Source organism: Wolffia australiana, chromosome 9 (genome assembly GCF_029677425.1).
Source record: "Wolffia australiana isolate 7733 chromosome 9, ASM2967742v1".
Taxonomy (NCBI): domain Eukaryota; kingdom Viridiplantae; phylum Streptophyta; class Magnoliopsida; order Alismatales; family Araceae; genus Wolffia; species Wolffia australiana.
In genome coordinates, this window is record NC_135843.1 from 5,035,369 (window position 1) to 5,053,002 (window position 17,634).

The 17,634-nt window shown below is 36.7% G+C and overlaps 2 protein-coding genes across 2 annotated transcripts; both read left to right on the forward strand.

Annotated features, from left to right (window-relative positions):
* Positions 1-5,081: 5,081 nt before the first annotated feature.
* Positions 5,082-6,474, forward strand: LOC144707858 (WD repeat-containing protein LWD1-like). The gene has a single exon (XM_078581106.1). It carries the CDS (start codon positions 5,186-5,188, stop codon positions 6,299-6,301), a length of 1,116 nt encoding a protein of 371 aa, XP_078437232.1. The 5' UTR covers positions 5,082-5,185; the 3' UTR covers positions 6,302-6,474.
* A 7,216-nt stretch (positions 6,475-13,690) lies between these two features.
* LOC144708041 (SNAP25 homologous protein SNAP33-like) lies at positions 13,691-17,409 on the forward strand. Its single transcript, XM_078581333.1, has 6 exons — positions 13,691-13,753; positions 15,004-15,446; positions 16,171-16,267; positions 16,351-16,454; positions 16,994-17,091; positions 17,167-17,409. The coding sequence occupies exons 2-6, from the start codon at positions 15,006-15,008 to the stop codon at positions 17,264-17,266; spliced, it is 840 nt and encodes a 279-aa protein (XP_078437459.1). The 5' UTR covers positions 13,691-13,753; positions 15,004-15,005; the 3' UTR covers positions 17,267-17,409.
* Positions 17,410-17,634: the final 225 nt, after the last annotated feature.

Genomic DNA, 17,634 nt, shown 5'->3' on the forward strand with positions numbered 1-17,634 from the left:
ACTTCTGATAAGATCAAGATGACATAATTATGTGCCTCATCAAGGGAATGGAGGAGATTCAATGTGCTAGGGATTGCTTGGATATGTCAAAGGGCAGGAAACTTTAGTAGCTCAACATATCTCATCTGAGGATCTAAGAAATCATGAATCTGATCCATGCACATGTGATTTGATAGTTAGGATTTCAATGTTGATTTGATTTGGTTCAAAGTCTTTCTCTACATTAATCACTTTTTTTCGTGAAAATCAAGGTCATAGAACTCATTAAGGATAACTAACAACCATATAAATGATCAAAGGACGATAACGAAGCTCTATGTGTGGCGGTCGCATGGATGACGGTGGAGCGCTATGGACACGCGAGGGGGTGGTGGCACGAGGACGTGGAGGAATTTTCACGATCAGAACGGGGCGTTGGGAGGGCGGCCTCCTCATAGCAGTGACGATGTCGATAACAGGCGACTGCAATAGAGAAGGAACTAGGGCAATTCTTAGAAGAAAAATTCAATTCCAAAAATCACCAATGATCCATTACAACAACAGTGGCCTGTTTATAGGCCTTGGAGGAAAGAGAAAATAACTACAAATTTCAGAAATAAAATCTAATTATGAATAAAATTTGGATATCGGGTCTAAGGTTTACACTGATGACATGTCATGACACGGGTCATCTCCTCTTGTAGTGGTGGTGTCACGTCAGGTGATGGGGCATAGTCGTGTGTGCCACCATAGTGGGTGTCTTTAGTGGAAAGAGTTCACTAAATTGATTCGTACGAATCCCTGAATGGTATTATAATAATTTTCAATCAAGTCGATTCATGTCATGATTGTGTAAGTGGTCCTTGGACCTAAGACACCAAAGACGTATTGTGGACAGACTATTATATTTTTATTATGACCTACGTGTCCCTAATCATAAGATTCTAAAGTCTTAGTTCGGTGCATCAAGAAGTTCATGAAGACGATTGAGTGATCAAGATGGGATCGTCCACCCTTAATATAAAAAGGTGACAGCTCAAGGAAGATAATGCGATAAAATCCTTAGCCAAGGTAATGAAATATCAAAGAAGAGTTCTCTAATGATTTCCAAATGCATTAGTACTAACTCGGACAACCGATTAGGGTTTGATAGTAGACCATACCCTAAGTCGTCCTAGGAGCGTCAAGTGGATGAGGGATTATACATACATGATAATTGATGACGAACAAGTTCCATGAGTGAGTCAATACATACTCCTTTGAATCTTCTAGAGCACGAGGGGTAATTTAATACCCCACGTGTTAGACACTCAACATATCGATTGGGTTAAATTGATCCGACGTTAATGAATCTATATGTTGATATAGTTAATTAATTTGGAATACCAATAAAGGTTATTGGGTCGCTCGAGTTGTTAACTAGACTAATAGATGGACCTAGAGGGTCACACATAAATGGTATTTTGGACGTCGAAAGATATATCAAGTTTTGGGGGTTTTTATGAAATATTCCCACTTAGTATAAATAGGGGAAGGCCCTAAATGAAATTCACCCCATCTCCATGCCCGATGCGATCAGAACGGCGTAACGATGATGGTGGAGGCTGAACGGGGCTCGTCAACGAGGAGGAGATCTGACGTGCCAAGGATCACGTGGATACATCTAGAGGCTGCACATTTGAGTAGCTCGACTCAACTTGCTCTAGGATCCAAGAAATCACAGATGCGATCCGTATAAAGGTACTTTGTTTCATGGTTTTAATGACAACGTTCGATTCACAAATGTCTTCCGCTGCGTATCGTTTTGATTTGTTTATCCATATCTAGGCCTCTAAAGCTCAACAGGGTACACTTTTTTTGATGTCTATGTGCAATTTTATAAAACTTGATGCTTGATAAGTCAATGTAAAGGTATTGAGTAAGAGTTCATTAAGGCACATTTTTTCACATTTCATATTAAATACTAACTTGGAGCATGTGCATTTAGTGAAATATCATGTTAGAACTCTACATATATGTTCATCTTTTAAATAGTATAAAAGTATAGTTGTATGTACTTCAGTGGCCCACTTGGCCAATCAGCCAAATGGGTTAAATCTAACCTCTTCTTTGAGAGAATTTTGGACCTTCTTCAGGACTAGGAAAATTGCTCTAATGAAAGGACCAAGGGACTCTTCATAAAGCAAAAGGAGAGCTCATATGGCTAATGGTCCTCTCTCTTGAGAGAAGAGCCAAGAAGGAGCTCCAAGAGACCCTTTAAAATGGTTTAGGTATTCTAGAAGGGGCACTAATGGGCCTATGGGGTGAAGCTTGGCCCAAATCTCACCCATCCAATTGATCCAATATATAGAGCATGTCCTATAAATGCTTTTGAATCCTACGTAAAAGACATCCTAAATTTTCATTCGAAATTTTAGTGAAAGGGTGATAAGATTCTTTTATTGGTCTCTCTCTCTAGAGTTCTAAGGGTTAATGAGGGCCAAGTGGAAGGTGAGCTGACAAGGCCTAGGTGGGAGAGAGAAGTCCTCTCTCTACTCCCTCTCCCAAGGGTTTCCTCCTCTCTCTCTCTCTCTACATTGGAGCTGCCAAAGGATCCAAGAAGTGAGAAGCATCCGAGGTTGCGGAGGTGGAAGGAGAGGTCTACCAGCCAGGTAAGCTCATTCTTTCTTTCTCTACCATTCTCCTCCTTGACTAATCTTGATTTCTTGTGGTACAAATCAAGAACACACCCAATTACATTCACAACACAAGGCAGAACCCACAAGTGTGGGCTAAACAACTTCTTGAAAATCTTGGTCGAAAATCATTTTCGACCAAGATTTGTTCAAGAAGAACAATTCGAAATTCAATTTCTTCTGAATTTCTTCCCGATTTGATTCCGATGAATTAAATCAGGTAAAAAACTAGAAAATACCTAAAAATCACTAAGACATATTCTAAACTTACATGATTTTTTAACACTCATTAAAAATCATTTAAATGCTTGAAATTCATAATTCATTGGCGTTTACAATCCATTTAATCAAAATAAAATTGAATATAATTCCTAAAATTCTTACATACCTGTTTTTACCTTAAATCCACGCAGATATGGTCCAGTGCTCTCTGTGGTTCGACCCTCACTCCCCAGGTAGTGAGGAATATAAAATTATTGCTTAATCAAGGGAACTCCTCACTCGACCTAGGTAAGTGATATTTAGTATCAATAACCTAGACCCCTAGTTCCCAGGTTATCAATGCACCATCACCATTATATTACTCTTGTTCTCCAGACAATCCCACTACAAATGCCACTTCTCCCTATACTTGTGGTATACTTAATTATTCAACCACTTGCTCTGCGTCATCTGTCAATCCATCCTCTCCCCTTCCATTTCCTTCTCCTTCAACTTTCCTTGTCCACATGTGGAGCTTCGCCATTAATTTTATTAGGACCTTTCTTTTTATAATAATAATCCTCCAAGGTGGCCATAACTTCTTCAAGACACAGACCAGACCGGGACCGTCAAAACCTAATCACAAAAAACTCTAAATAGAAAATACCAAAAGTACCCCAAAAAAGGGGCCATGACTTCTCAAGAAAAATCCTGAAAAATACAAAGACTAAAACAGACTCTTAATAAAAAACACCAAAAATACCCCCCAAAAATCCCACAACTTATCAAGAACAACCCTAACAAATACAAAAATTAAAACACAATCCAGATAAAAAATACACCCTCCCACAAAGGGGCACAACTTGTCACGAACAATACTGAAAAATACAAAACTATAACAGACTCCAATTAAAAACACCAAAAAGACCTTAAAAAGGCCCAAAAGACCCCCAAAAGAGGGCCACAACTTACCAAGAACAACTCTGACAAATACAAAAATCACAACAGGTATCTAAATAAAAAGTACCATGAAGAAATAAAAAAAGACCCACAACTTCTCAAGAAAAAATCTTAAAAAACAAAATCACAACAGACTCTTAATAAAAAACACAAAAATACCCCCAAAAGAGGGCCACAACTTATCAAGAATAACTTTGACAAATACTAAAATTAAAACAGACTCTAAATAAAAAACACCAAGAAGAAGTCAAAAAAGGCCCACAACTTCTGAAGAAATATCTTAAAAAATACAAAATCACAACAGACTCTAAATAAAAAACACCAAATACAGAAATCATAACAGACTCTAAATTAAAAAACACCAAAAATACCCCAAAAAAATACCCACAACTTCTCAAGAACAAATCTTCTAACTCTTATTATTCTTCTCCTTCAAAAAAATCAAGAACAATTCTCAAGAACAACTCTGACAAATACCAAAATCGCATCAGACTCTAAATAAAAAACACAAAAAAATCCCATAAAAGGGTCCACAACTTCTCAAGAAAAAAAAATCAAGAGCAATTCTCTGACAAACACACCAAATAAAAAGGGCCCCAAATGAAACAAACCCAAGATCCTAAAAAACCAAGAACAATTCTTCTTCTTCAAAAAAAAGCCAAGAACAATTCTTCCTATTTTCTTGTTCTTCAAAAAAAGAGAGAAAAAATAAAGAAAAATTGTTTGACAAACACACCAAATAAAAAGGGCCCCAAATAAACCAAACCCAAGATCCTAAAAAACCAAGAACAGTTCTTCTTTTTCTTCAAAAAAAGAAAAATCAAGAACAATGCTGCCTCTTTTCTTCTTAAAAAAAATAAAAATAAAAAAATCAAGAACAATTCTCTTCTGACAAACACACCAAATTAAAGGCCCCCAAATAAACCAAACCCAAGATCCTAAAAAACCAAGAACAATTCTTCTTCTTCAAAAAAAAAAAATCAAGAACAATTATTTTTCTTTTCTTCTTCTTAAAAAAAAAGATAAAATATCAAGAACAATTCTCTTCAGACAAACACACCCAATAAAAAGGGCCCCCAAATAAACCAAACCCAAGATCCTAAAAAACCAAGAACAATTCTTCTTCTTCAAAAAAAAAAAAAAAAATCAATGAAGAACAATTCTTCCTCTTTTCTTGTTCTTCAAAAAAAAAAGATAAAAAATCAAGAACACTTTTACGATAAACACCACCAAATAAAAAGGCCCCCCCAAACTCCTCCCAAAGAACCAGTCTCCCAAAAGAACCGGTCTTTCTTCCTCCTCCCCCCACAAACTCCCCCATTCAAATCTCCCCATCTCCCCCAATCCCTCCACCTCCAAACCCTTCATCCATGGCGGAAAATCCCTCCTCCCCAGATGATCATCGCCATCAAAATCCACCGCAACCCCATCAGAATCAACAACACCAACACCAACAACAACAGAAGCGATCCGAGATCTACACCTACGAGGCGCCATGGCACATCTACGCCATGAACTGGAGCGTGCGCCGCGACAAGCGCTACCGCCTCGCCATCGCCAGCCTCCTCGAGCAATTCCCCAATCGCGTGGAAATCGTCCAGCTCGACGACTCCACCGGCGAGATCCGATCCGATCCCCACCTCTCCTTCGATCATCCCTACCCACCCACCAAGCTCATGTTCATCCCCGATCGCGATTGCCTCCGCCCCGACCTCCTCGCCACCTCGGCCGACTTCCTCCGCCTCTGGCGCCTCCCCTCCGACCACGAACCCACCTCCGTGGAGCTCAAATCCGTCCTCAATGGCAACAAGAACTCCGAGTACTGCGGCCCCCTCACCTCCTTCGATTGGAACGAAGCCGAGCCCCGGCGGATCGGCACCGCCAGCATCGACACCACCTGCACGATCTGGGACATCGATCGGGAATCGGTCGATACCCAGTTGATCGCCCACGACAAGGAGGTCTACGACATCGCCTGGGGCGGGGTCGGCGTTTTTGCCTCGGTTTCCGCTGATGGGTCTGTCCGGGTCTTCGATCTGAGGGACAAGGAACACTCCACGATCATCTACGAGAGCTCTGATCCGATTGATACGCCGCTGGTGCGATTGGGGTGGAACAAGCAAGATCCGAGGTACATGGCGACGATTATCATGGATAGTGCCAAGGTTGTGGTGCTTGATATTCGCTATCCGACGCAGCCTGTGGTGGAATTGCATCGGCATCAAGCCAGTGTGAATGCAATTGCTTGGGCTCCGCATAGTTCTTGCCATATTTGTACTGCTGGGGATGATTGTCAGGCTTTGATTTGGGATTTGTCGTCGATGGGGGGGAGTGGGATGGCGGCGGGGGCGGCGGCGGACGGCGGGTTGGACCCGATCTTGGCGTACACGGCGGGGGCCGAGATCGAGCAGCTGCAGTGGTCGGCGTCGCAGCCGGATTGGGTCGCCATCGCCTTCTCCAACAAGCTGCAGATTCTCAGGGTTTGATCTTTTCTCAGATGTTGGGTTCTGGTTAGTGTTCTTGTTGTTCTTGTTCATGGGTTAGAGGAATTTAGTGCTTGTCCAATTTTCATGATAATTCTCTTGTACTTGGGAGATTTGACTGGAATGAATTTTTTATTAATTTGGGGGATCATCGTTTGGATGATCCGTTTTTTTTTTGGAGGGGTTGGTCGTTGACATGTTTAGGATGAACTCACTCTGTAATTAATTTTTGATTTTAATGTTCTTGTTCATGGTTTAGAGGAATTCAGTACTTGTCCAATTTTCATGATAACTCTGTTGTACCTGGGAGATTTGACTGGAATGAATTATTGATAAATTTGGGGGATCATCGTTTGGATGATCCGATCTTTTTTCAGTAAGGGTTGGTCGTCGACATGTTTAGGATGAACTCACTCTGTAATTAATTTTTGATTTTAGTGTTCTTGTTGTTCTTGTTCATGGGTTAGAGGAATTTAGTGCTTGTCCAATTTTCATGATAATTCTCTTGTACTTGGGAGATTTGACTGGAATGAATTTTTTATTAATTTGGGGGATCATCGTTTGGATGATCCGTTTTTTTTTTGGAGGGGTTGGTCGTTGACATGTTTAGGATGAACTCACTCTGTAATTAATATTAGATTTTAATGTTCTTGTTCATGGTTTAGAGGAATTCAGTACTTGTCCAATTTTCATGATAACTCTGTTGTACCTGGGAGATTTGACTGGAATGAATTATTGATAAATTTGGGGGATCATCGTTTGGATGATCCAACAAGGGTTGGTCGTCGACATTTTTAGGATAAACTCAATCTTTAATTGATTTTTGATTTTAATGTTCTTGTTGTTCTTGATCGTGGTTTAGAGGAATTTAGTACTTGTCCAATTTTTCATGAGAATTCTCTTGTACTTGGGAGATTTGAGAGGATTGAATTTTTTATTAATTTGGAGCATCATCGTTTGGATGATCCGTTAAGGGTCGGTCATTGATATGTTTAGGATGAACTCACTCTGTAATTAATTTTTGATTTTAATGTTCTTGTTGTTCTTGTTCATGGTTTAGAATCATGATATGAAGGTTAATTATAATTTATGAATAATTATGTGGTGCATACAATTCCCGGGTTTTTTAACTTTTGATGGTTGGAAATTTTATTACACGATATCTTCACCATGATTAAATATTGTTGAAATTATGTATTATTTCACATGATTTATAGAATACATGGTGAATTTATTTCACAAGATTTTTTCCCCTTGATTTGGATGTCCAAACTCAATGGGTTTCACGAGATACGCATATTTTATTTATTTAGTATTTAACTAGGTTCTATTAGTAATTATTATTTTGATGTTTATTATGAAAAGTGACTTTGTAAAGTATGCTTATCTCGTGAACCCCATTGAGTTCGGACAATTTTTTTACAAGGCCTGAAGATAATTATGATATAATATTTTTGAATCTTTGTATCATTCTTTTTGAATCTTCAAGATCATAAGGGCTTGATAAAATTAGTTTTTTTAATTATCTGTGGACCGCTGAAAAGGGAATCCTAGTATGTATGCTTCAAAGTCTCTCTCACTTATTGTTCTGTGAAAAATATTTTTTCTTTACATTATAAAATAATTATTGACTCAATAATGTTCTTGTTTTATTCGAGTTAATATTTGATTCAGGCTTTCAGATGTCTAAGTGGTAAAACTGAGATTAAGGGAATAAAATAAGTTAATCTCACAATCCAAAATAAATCACAATAAGAATTATTTCTTTTCAGTACTAATTACTTTTCCATATAAATCAGCACTAAAAATATGCTTATCTTCCATCACTTTACTCAGAATTTCTTGCAATCACTTCTCTTCTATCCATGTCGTCATAAATCATTAATATTGAATTCTGAAAGTCGATCCCATATGATAATTCAAGATCTCCAACACCACTCTTCTGTTCATTTTTCACCCCTTCAATCTCTCTCTCTCTCTCTCTCTCTCTCTCTCTCTCTCTCTCTCTCTACCTATCTATCTATCTATCGATCTATCTATTTCTCTCTATATGTGAATCTGAAATTAATTGCACTTTGGATTCCAAATTTATAATTCACTAGATTTTGTCTTAATCACTTAAATTCGTCGTAATCAATTATTTTTTCTAATCAATCAGACTATCAAGTATTTCAATCCTGTCCTAATAAACCATAAATGGATTACTTCAGTTCAAAACTCATTACTTCACTAATAATTTCACACTCAAAAAGTGTCAACGTTTAATACATGTTTAATTTAATACAGATCGACATCAAATGGTGTGCCTAATTATGATGATTGGACATTTCTGAATCTCATAAATCAAAAATGTTTTCCATATGATCACGTGAGAACCCTTTTCTCTTTTTATCTACAGTGATATGATCCTTTCATACACTATTTTGAATCTCAATCCATTATGATAATTCATGAGCTTTTATTTCAAACTTCAGTTCACTATCGCCCACCCTGAACAACTATTATTATTGATTTAAAATCAGTGATATCTCAGATTCTCCTCAACATCACCTAAAATATTGATATATTTGTGAGTATTACTCTCTTGATATATCACCTAACATTTCCGAGAACAAAATTGACCTCAGATAAATATTTTGTGCATATATCACTCCAAATTCTCCTCTACATCAGTTATTTAAGTTTTGGTTCCAATCAAATTATTTTTCTTCCTACCCCTAAGATCAATAATAAATAAATAATTATTGATTTTAATGGGTTTAATTCTTCTGTCTAGTATGTTATTTTATACTTTGCAGTGCTGAAGCCAAATTTAAAGAAATAAAGAAATGAATGAAGAAGAACAAAATAGAAAAAATGGTTTTTTAAGTTAGCAAGAGCCATGGAGCCACTTATGCCGATAGTGCTCATGGATGCTGCAAGCAAGCGAGTGCAGAGCATTCAGGTCCGCCCACGGCCGGCGAGAACCAGAGCACAATGAGCAGCACCACAAAATGCAGTATAAGGATACACAAGGGCCCAATGAAGGGAGCTCTAAAGCCTACTTAACAGGCAACAGAGGGATTAGGCTACCCCCCTTCTCATGGAGGAGCAGAGTTTTTATTCATCATTCAGTGGGACACAGCGTTTATGTAGGAAAAATGTTTTAAAGTCTCCAAGATGGGATTAACTATCTTCATGTTTGTTTCAGATTGGGTAGGATGGTTGACAAATGAGGAGATGGATCGCAGTCCAATGGACCATGATTGTAATAAAATAAGAAACAAATGATGACCAGACTTCAAGCGGACCTGGTCAAACTTTAAGTTATGTTATACTCTTGATCGTCCGACCTTCGTAAAGAGATCAAACAATCCACGTATATCTAATTTTATTTATTTCTACCGATATCTGATGTTATTTCTTTTTACATATATCTGACGAGGACAACGGCCCCACATGAACAACATATCAAGATAGGGATTGCTCACGGGGCGGCTGACGTGCCAGCTAACAGGGCTGCTGATATAGCCTGGGTGTTCACCGAACTTGAAGGTGTCCATGGCTATGATTTGATCGCAGCCGTTAAACCCTTATCACAAGAGATTCAATGACCAGAGGGAGACACGTCATCTACACTCCTATCCATTGTCCTCCTTTAGCAAAATGTCAATTTTTATCCGAGGGGGACCACCACATGCAATCCAATGGTCTACGAGGACCCCCAAGGCTGGTCCACACCATCTACGGCCATGGGAGGTCCTTCCCATGACTTAAAAAGGGTCTATGATCCCCAATTCAAGCATCTTATGATCCAGATCCATAATGATGGTGGGAGACCCATTTGGAACTCATCCAACAAAATTGGAGTCCATGACACGTCTAAGAAGGCTTGGCTTGCTGTAGAATATGTCATAGGAGGTCTAGAATCCCCAAGATTTGCACCATCATGTAGGAAGACAAGTAGGAATGCATACCAAAGTTAGGGGCCACCTATCGGCGCTCTTACCCTGCTCGTTTGAATCAGGCGCAATCTGGTGATGTTCTGAAACTTCTTTGGTAGATATCTAGTTGAGAAGTGTGATTTTTTACATATACTTGGTAAAAATCAACACTGAAATCAGTTTTTGAATACTGTTAGATAGTTTGGCTTCCCTGGGGCATTTTCACAAATGCCTAGTATGCATCGAGCATTTCCCCAAAATTTATACCATTTTCCTTTTGATTTTATTATATAAAAATACTAAAAATTATCTATTAAATATATAAGCTATATAAAACACACTATGTTACTTTGTGATATATCCTAACCATATATCAGTATATATAATCGATTCTTAATTACTCCTACTCTACATCACTGTCTTTTATTATTCCCTACTTTATTAAATCTTCAAATCCCTCATTACAATATTTCTTTCTTATCTTACATATAACCTACATCTTAATTAAGATCCAAAAATAATTATTTGGCAGCCTATCTTTAGTATCCATTTGAATATCCTACTTCCTTGATATCTTTAATGTCTATAAAAATAGTACTCCTAATAAGAAATATTTTATTATCTCTTTCTTTCCCTATCTTTCCCTAACATCATCTACTATTACTTATTATAACAGATCATCTTCTCTTATCTCAAACTGTTACTACTCATTCCCACATACTAATTACTTATCTTTGACCCTTTAACTATCTTCATTATTATTACTTTATCATTTCTCTTTTCGTACTGCAAAATTCATTTCTTTTATATTCCTTATCATCTATTACTATAAACCCTAATTCAAACACTATATCTATCTTTAAAAGTCAGTCCCTATGGAGACATCCTTACTCCTACTACACATATTTCAGCGAGCTTCTATCATTAAAAATTTTATTTGACTTTAGGCAAATTAAATTTACAACAATACTAAAATTAACACTGTAATTTTCACCCATCACATACAAATATTTATGCAAGTTAGAAAGAGGAAAGATGACACAAAATGGTGATATGAAGCATGCAAGATGTGATGAAATTGATATAACCTGATGATACGATACAATGAGATGTACATACTGTAATAACAATGACAAAGATGAAATAATATAAGGTGAGAAGACTAACCATAGGTGACAAGACCATTAAAATTTGAGGGTAAAGGTAAGCTCATCCACTTCTCTGTTACCCCTCAATTAGCCTCCAAATGTTGTGAGTTTAAAGATATTATTTACAGAAGTAAGCTCTTCGTGTTATATTTATCAAAGGGCATAGATAGAAGCATGGGAGAGAGATGAAGCCATCCCCAAAATTTTAGCTGAATCTAAATTTTGGATCGGCAAACATCAACCTTTGATTAAAAAATGTTCTCCCTCCTTGTCGCTGCTGCTGCCATGTCATGTCTATGGTTTTGCGCCTTTGTTTTCCAAATAATATTTTTAATCCCTGGATTAGACTTTTTCATGGCATTCTTGATCTCATCTAGGAAATTAAAATATGTTCCTATGTCAGAAAATTAATAAATTTAAATAAGAAATAAATGTGTGATGTTGTGAAACATCAGCATGTGCCATCAACATGTTATGTAATTTTTTCCTCTAGTGTCTAGACTCATGGGCACCATGTGGCACATCTGCTCTACACATGCATGTATACACATCACATGTACACAGCCTAGAAGCACTACCACTTTTGTTTATATTCATTTAATGCACAAAATGGGATAAATTTTAGGGCGTCATAACGTGTCTTCAGACTTAGTCCTCGCAATCAAATTTAATGTTCCACATCACCGACACAAATGAAATATACACTTGTATCAGTCAATGGTCGGTCATTATGTCATCAGAATTTGCAATGCCATGATGTCATATTTTCATAATAATTAGCTACGCCAGTTATTACAAAGAATGATGATTGGTCGTTATTGGATCAAATGAAATTGTGGAACATGGCAGGAGAGAAAAATAAGAATGGAAATTGTTGATTAATCTGTATTAGCTTAAAATGTTATATCCATTAGTAAAATGTGATTTAGTAATATATATTTCAACTCAGAAAATTTATTTAATCCAAGAATATGACGTCAAAAAATCTGTAAAAAGTACCCCAAAAATCAGAACACCACTCTACAAATATATTTAATCATTTTAAGCTCAATAAAACACATAGATAACCATTTTAATGCAAAGAAACATGCTGAGTTTATGATATTAACCCAATAATTAGTGTATTTTCAGTCAGCCAAACTCATCATACAAGCTGAAGTACATGGTTCTATTCTATCCATATTTTGATGTCCTTCTTGGATATCCTATGAATAATACTGTTTAGAATTTATGTTCAGATACTACTGACCACTCATAATTGCACACACTTCATTATAAGCATTGGACATCCATAATAGTGATTTTCAGTTGTATAAATATTTAACAAGATGTGGAATGTGTGATTGGCGTGCAGACCACAAGTGCCATCTCCTGACCAATTAGTCAAATTTTCCAAATACACAAAATATACGCAATAAATTTCAGTAAGGAGAATAAATTGAAGCTTATCAGTATCATAAAAGCAATTGCCAGCACCCACGATTGTGAGCAATAGGAATATGATCAAGGATACACACTTTGTTGGCTGAATCAAGAAACATAAATAAGAAATGGTGATAATGAGAAGGAAAGCTACAAAAAGAAGTGTTTAATATTTCAAACTATAAGATAGACGAAAAAAAGACAATCTGTTTAGAGCTATCCGACTCAAATGAGAGCAATATTAGGGTTGTTGTGTCTATCAAAGTTTTAACTTCTTTGCACCCCCATTTGACCTAACCTTATTGTTGGTTCTATTTCCAGATTGGTCAGGTGGATGGCCTCCTAGATTTGATGACCCCACCTCCCCATCCCAACCCTTAAACTGATGATGTGCTTTGAGTGCAATTAATCCCAATTATTGCTCAGACAGTAATTTATTAACTCAAAACATTGAGCATCTATCAGTTCTCTGAAGAAGTAAATTAAATTCATGTTGACCAAACATATAATTTTTTTCAGTATTACGATTCAGCAAAAAAAAAGGAAATATCATAATTATATCTATCATAACTAAATTCATTGCAATTGACACATATCATTTATCCTTCACAATATTGATAAATTAAAGCCATCAATCACACGGACGGTCAGGATCGCTTGATGGTGAAATAATCAAAATAAATACAAATAGATAAATAAATGTCATATCAAGAAAGATTCCACGGATAGTCCACTACAACGGCTACATTCCTCCTGAAAAACAGGTACAAATTGCTATGCACGTAGTTCATACGTTCTCTAAATATTCGTATCGTGGAATGATCTTATTCGTCAAATTTTCTATTTGTACGTAGTATAAGTACTTATCATTAATTTCTTACGGCTTCTTTTTACCGTCTTTGAGTTTTTGACAAAAGGCAGTGCCGGTGAGGAGGAGATCAAGATCGGAAGTTCCGTTTCAGGTACTCGCAATGACCCATCTCTTCTTCCTCTTTCTTTACTGCGGTGATGCATTTTTCTGTTGATTTCTCGTCTTTTTAGTGGAAATGGGTTTGATAGAGAGTCTTAAATGGGTGATTTTGGGGGTTTGGAGGGTTCCTAGTGGATCTGGTATGATTTTTGGAGAGATTACTGAAAAGGGTTCTTAGTTGATCTGGTGTGTATGTTGGATAAAATCGCTAAAAGGGTTCCCAGTGATTATTTTTTGCAGGTGTTTGATGGATTATGGATTTATTGATTTTTCTCTTTAGATTCCTCTTTTTATTCCTGCTTCTTTTTCTTTTTTTTTTCGTGATTTTGTCACTGATTTCTCCTGCTGAATGTGATCTCATGATACTGGAACTAATATGAAGTTTCCGGGTCTTTCCATTTCTTTGTTGGTTTATCGCCCATTTTAAATGGAAATGGGGGCGTTAGGAAGTCTAAATTGGGTGATTTTGGGTGGTTTTAGAATGTTCGTTGGATAGACCCACCAAAAAGGGTTCCTAATGGATATAGTTTTTAGATGTTTGATCATTGTGGCTTTTCTAGTGGTTTCTGTATTTCTCTTTCTTAGATTCATCTTTTTATTCTTGTTAAGTTTTTATGTTCTCTTTTCGTGATTTTTTCGCTGATTCTAGCACTAATTGCGATCTTATGATACTGGCATTAATCTGTAGTTCCCGGCGTAATCTTTCCAAACTACTTCTATTTTCTACCCCCGGGAACCATTTACTTGATGGTTTCTCGCCCATTTAAATCTAAAGGGGGGCGCTAAAAAGTCTTAATTGGACGACTTTAGCGTTTTAAAGGGTTGCTAGTGGATCCAATGGATCTTTCTGAATTTTCTTTCTGAAAGCGTTTTAGTGCTTTCTGAATTTTCTTCTGTAGATTCCTCTTTTCTACTCTTTTTGTTCCTCCTTGAAATTTTGTCACTGATTTATTTCTTCAAAAAAAAAATTTGTCACTGATTTCTTGGATGAAGTGCAATCTCATGATACTTGCACTTATCTGAGGTTTCTGGATCAAGTCATGCATCAGATCCCTAACTTATTCGACGTTGCACTCCAGAAATGATGAATAGTTCACCCAAATATCCCTTCCGCGTTCCATTTTGGATTGTGTTTGACGTTTCGTTAAGCATCAATTACTTTCTCATGATAGTGAAACCATACTCATCATTATATCTAACATAAGTTTTGAATTGGCTCAATTGTTTTTTTTTGTTTTACAGCGATGATTACACCCAGTTCTACGGATCAGAGGTTCAATTCGTCTAATCCGTTTGATTCAGGTTCTGATTCCGAAGATGAGTACTTGGCATCAAGCACTTCCCACCCCTCTGCAAAGAACAAATCAGAATCTAAGATTTCCACTCTCAAGCCTCATGGAGATGATGGAAGAAGAGATTCATCATTCTACTTTGATGAAAGATTTCGTCAATATGACAATGATTTCCTTGATTCTGGAGGATTAGAGAGCCAAAGTGTTCAGGATTTGGAGAATTATTCAGTATATAAGTGTGAGAAGAACACAGAAACCCTAAACAGCTGCTTGAAAATCGCTGAGGATGTTAAGGAGGATGCTGCGAATATTCTTGCCTCCTTGCACCAGCAGGGCGAGCAGATAAATCGGACTCACTTGAATGTTGTTAATGTGGATCATGATCTAAGTAGGGTATGTCCGTTCCTTATTCATTTTTATTTCAGCATTTTCAACATTCATACCCTGATATTAAAATATCCTGCTAATCAACTATTATATTTTGGTCGTTTTTTTCCTTCTTTGTGTTAATAAACGTCCATTTTTGCGCTCTTTCATTCAGTTCAATTTATGTATCCATTGTTTCTGTGATAGATCCTTGCTTCACTTCCTAGCAAAGATTTATCCTGATCTGTCTTCTAGAATGTTGCCTACAGACAAAGCCATAGACTAGTTTAAGATGTCCCGAACAGCTTCAATGATTTCCTCAAAATCTATTTATAATCTTTTCTGTGGTATCTGAATTTGGATCCTTAACCCTGTCAAAGGGTATTTTAGTCATTTGTATGAATAATCGCCTTCTTATTAGGAGTTCAGACAAGAAACTACTGTTGAATCTCATTGTGAGCACTGTTCTTATATCTCTCTCTTGTCCTCTCCCTCTCTGTACTCTTCCAAGATCATCCTTGACGGAGACCTACCCAGTTTTGATCTAGCTCACTGGAAGAGGATTACTTATTCAGTTATCTGAAAAGGATTACTTATTTCCATCTACTGCAAGCCAAACCAGTTTTATTTCTTGAGGTGAAACTAGTTGCTTGGATCTTGATCAGCCCTGAAAATATAGTATAATTCTAGTTTTTTGTCGTTTGGTTCCGAGTTATTTGTGGCAATTACTCAGTATTACCCATATTCTTAGGGCGAGAAGCTTCTTTCTAGCCTTGGAGGTTTCTTCTCAAGAAGCTGGAAGCCTACGAGGGGTAGCCCCATCAAAGGGCCCATGCGTTCTTTTAATGGTACTTTCTCTCTCTATCTTTTTCTTCTCTTCTCATCTCTCTCAACAGCGTGTAATTTCATATCTTCTTTCAAAATTTTCCAGATTTTGCATCCAAAAGTCTAGGAATCTTCTCCAGTCCAAGTCAGCAGCCAAGTGCTAAACTTAACTCTATATCTGACCCTAAGTCACCGATGGAGAGAATTGAGGTTTGTGTTTTCATTCATCTTCTAGAATTTAGTTTGCTCCATCTTTGTTGCATAGTTGAAAATAAAGGAAGAGTTCTAATTTATAGATGAACATGTTGCAAAATAAAAAAATTAAGAACGCTAATTTGTAAATTCCGAATTTCATAAAAAGCCCCAGTTTATGGAAGGAAGCTGTATTATTAAAAAAGGAAGTTGATCTATTTTTTTTGGAAGAACAGTCATTTCTCTATTGCAAAATGAAAAATGAAAATAGTGCTAATTAGAATAGGTAGTATTTCTTTTTTGAAAATAAAAAATGAAAATAGTCATTGTTAATGGAAGAACTGGTTGTATTTCTTTGTTGGAAATTTAAAAAAGAAAAGACAACCTGATCTATGAATTCTGAATTTTCAAAACCCCGATTTCAAATAAGAACCCTAAGTTATGAATCAAAAACTTTCCAAATTCTAAATTATGGAAGAACAGTTTGTATTTCTTTCTTGCGAAATACGATTTTATGAATTTTGATAATTTCAAGTCCTAATTCATGGAAAGAACAGGTCGAGACATCTAAGCAAGATGACAAACTCTCTGACCTGAGCAATCTCCTGAGTCAACTCAAAGGAATGGCTGTTGAAATGGGATCTGAAATTGAAAGGTTAGTGGAACCTTGGAAAAAATTTTGAAATTTTTTTGCCAGAAACAGGTGCTGATGTGGAGGCTACGTGTGCAGGCATAGCGGGGCTTTATCTGAGCTGGGTAATGATGTTGATTCAGTCAATGCTAGAATGAAGGGGGCCAACCTCAGAGCTCGTCGTCTCCTCGGCAAGTAGAGGAAAATTTTCTGCATATCAAAACAAATTATTGGTTTTTATAAAAGTGTGCTTATAATTGGGTACTAAAACAATTGTTGATTCTAAAAAGGCTCATTTCATGAGCATGTAACATTAGAAGTAAGAAATCACTTCCCCCACTATAGTAATTTTGTCGATTTTATGCAAATGGGTAGTCATGAAGTATAATTAATGTGAATTCTAATCCTAAGCCTGTACATCATTTGTATGATTGAGGTAACTTCCATGACTCCTTGAATCTAAAATACATTAGAATACATGTTAACATTTAGAGTAAGTAGTCGTTAAAAGGCTCAATTCAATAAGAATGCCTAAATTTAGGAATTGCATACAAAATTTAACTAAAA

Excerpts from the sequence above, each read along its gene's own strand:
- LOC144708041 (XM_078581333.1), top strand. The coding sequence starts at position 15,006 with ATGATTACACCCAGTTCTACGGATCAGAGGTTCAATTCGTCTAATCCG. Across the intron at positions 15,447-16,170 it reads TGGATCATGATCTAAGTAGG|GGCGAGAAGCTTCTTTCTAG; the intron begins GTATGTCCGTTC and ends CCATATTCTTAG. Across the intron at positions 16,455-16,993 it reads CACCGATGGAGAGAATTGAG|GTCGAGACATCTAAGCAAGA; the intron begins GTTTGTGTTTTC and ends TGGAAAGAACAG.
- LOC144707858 (XM_078581106.1), top strand. The coding sequence starts at position 5,186 with ATGGCGGAAAATCCCTCCTCCCCAGATGATCATCGCCATCAAAATCCA.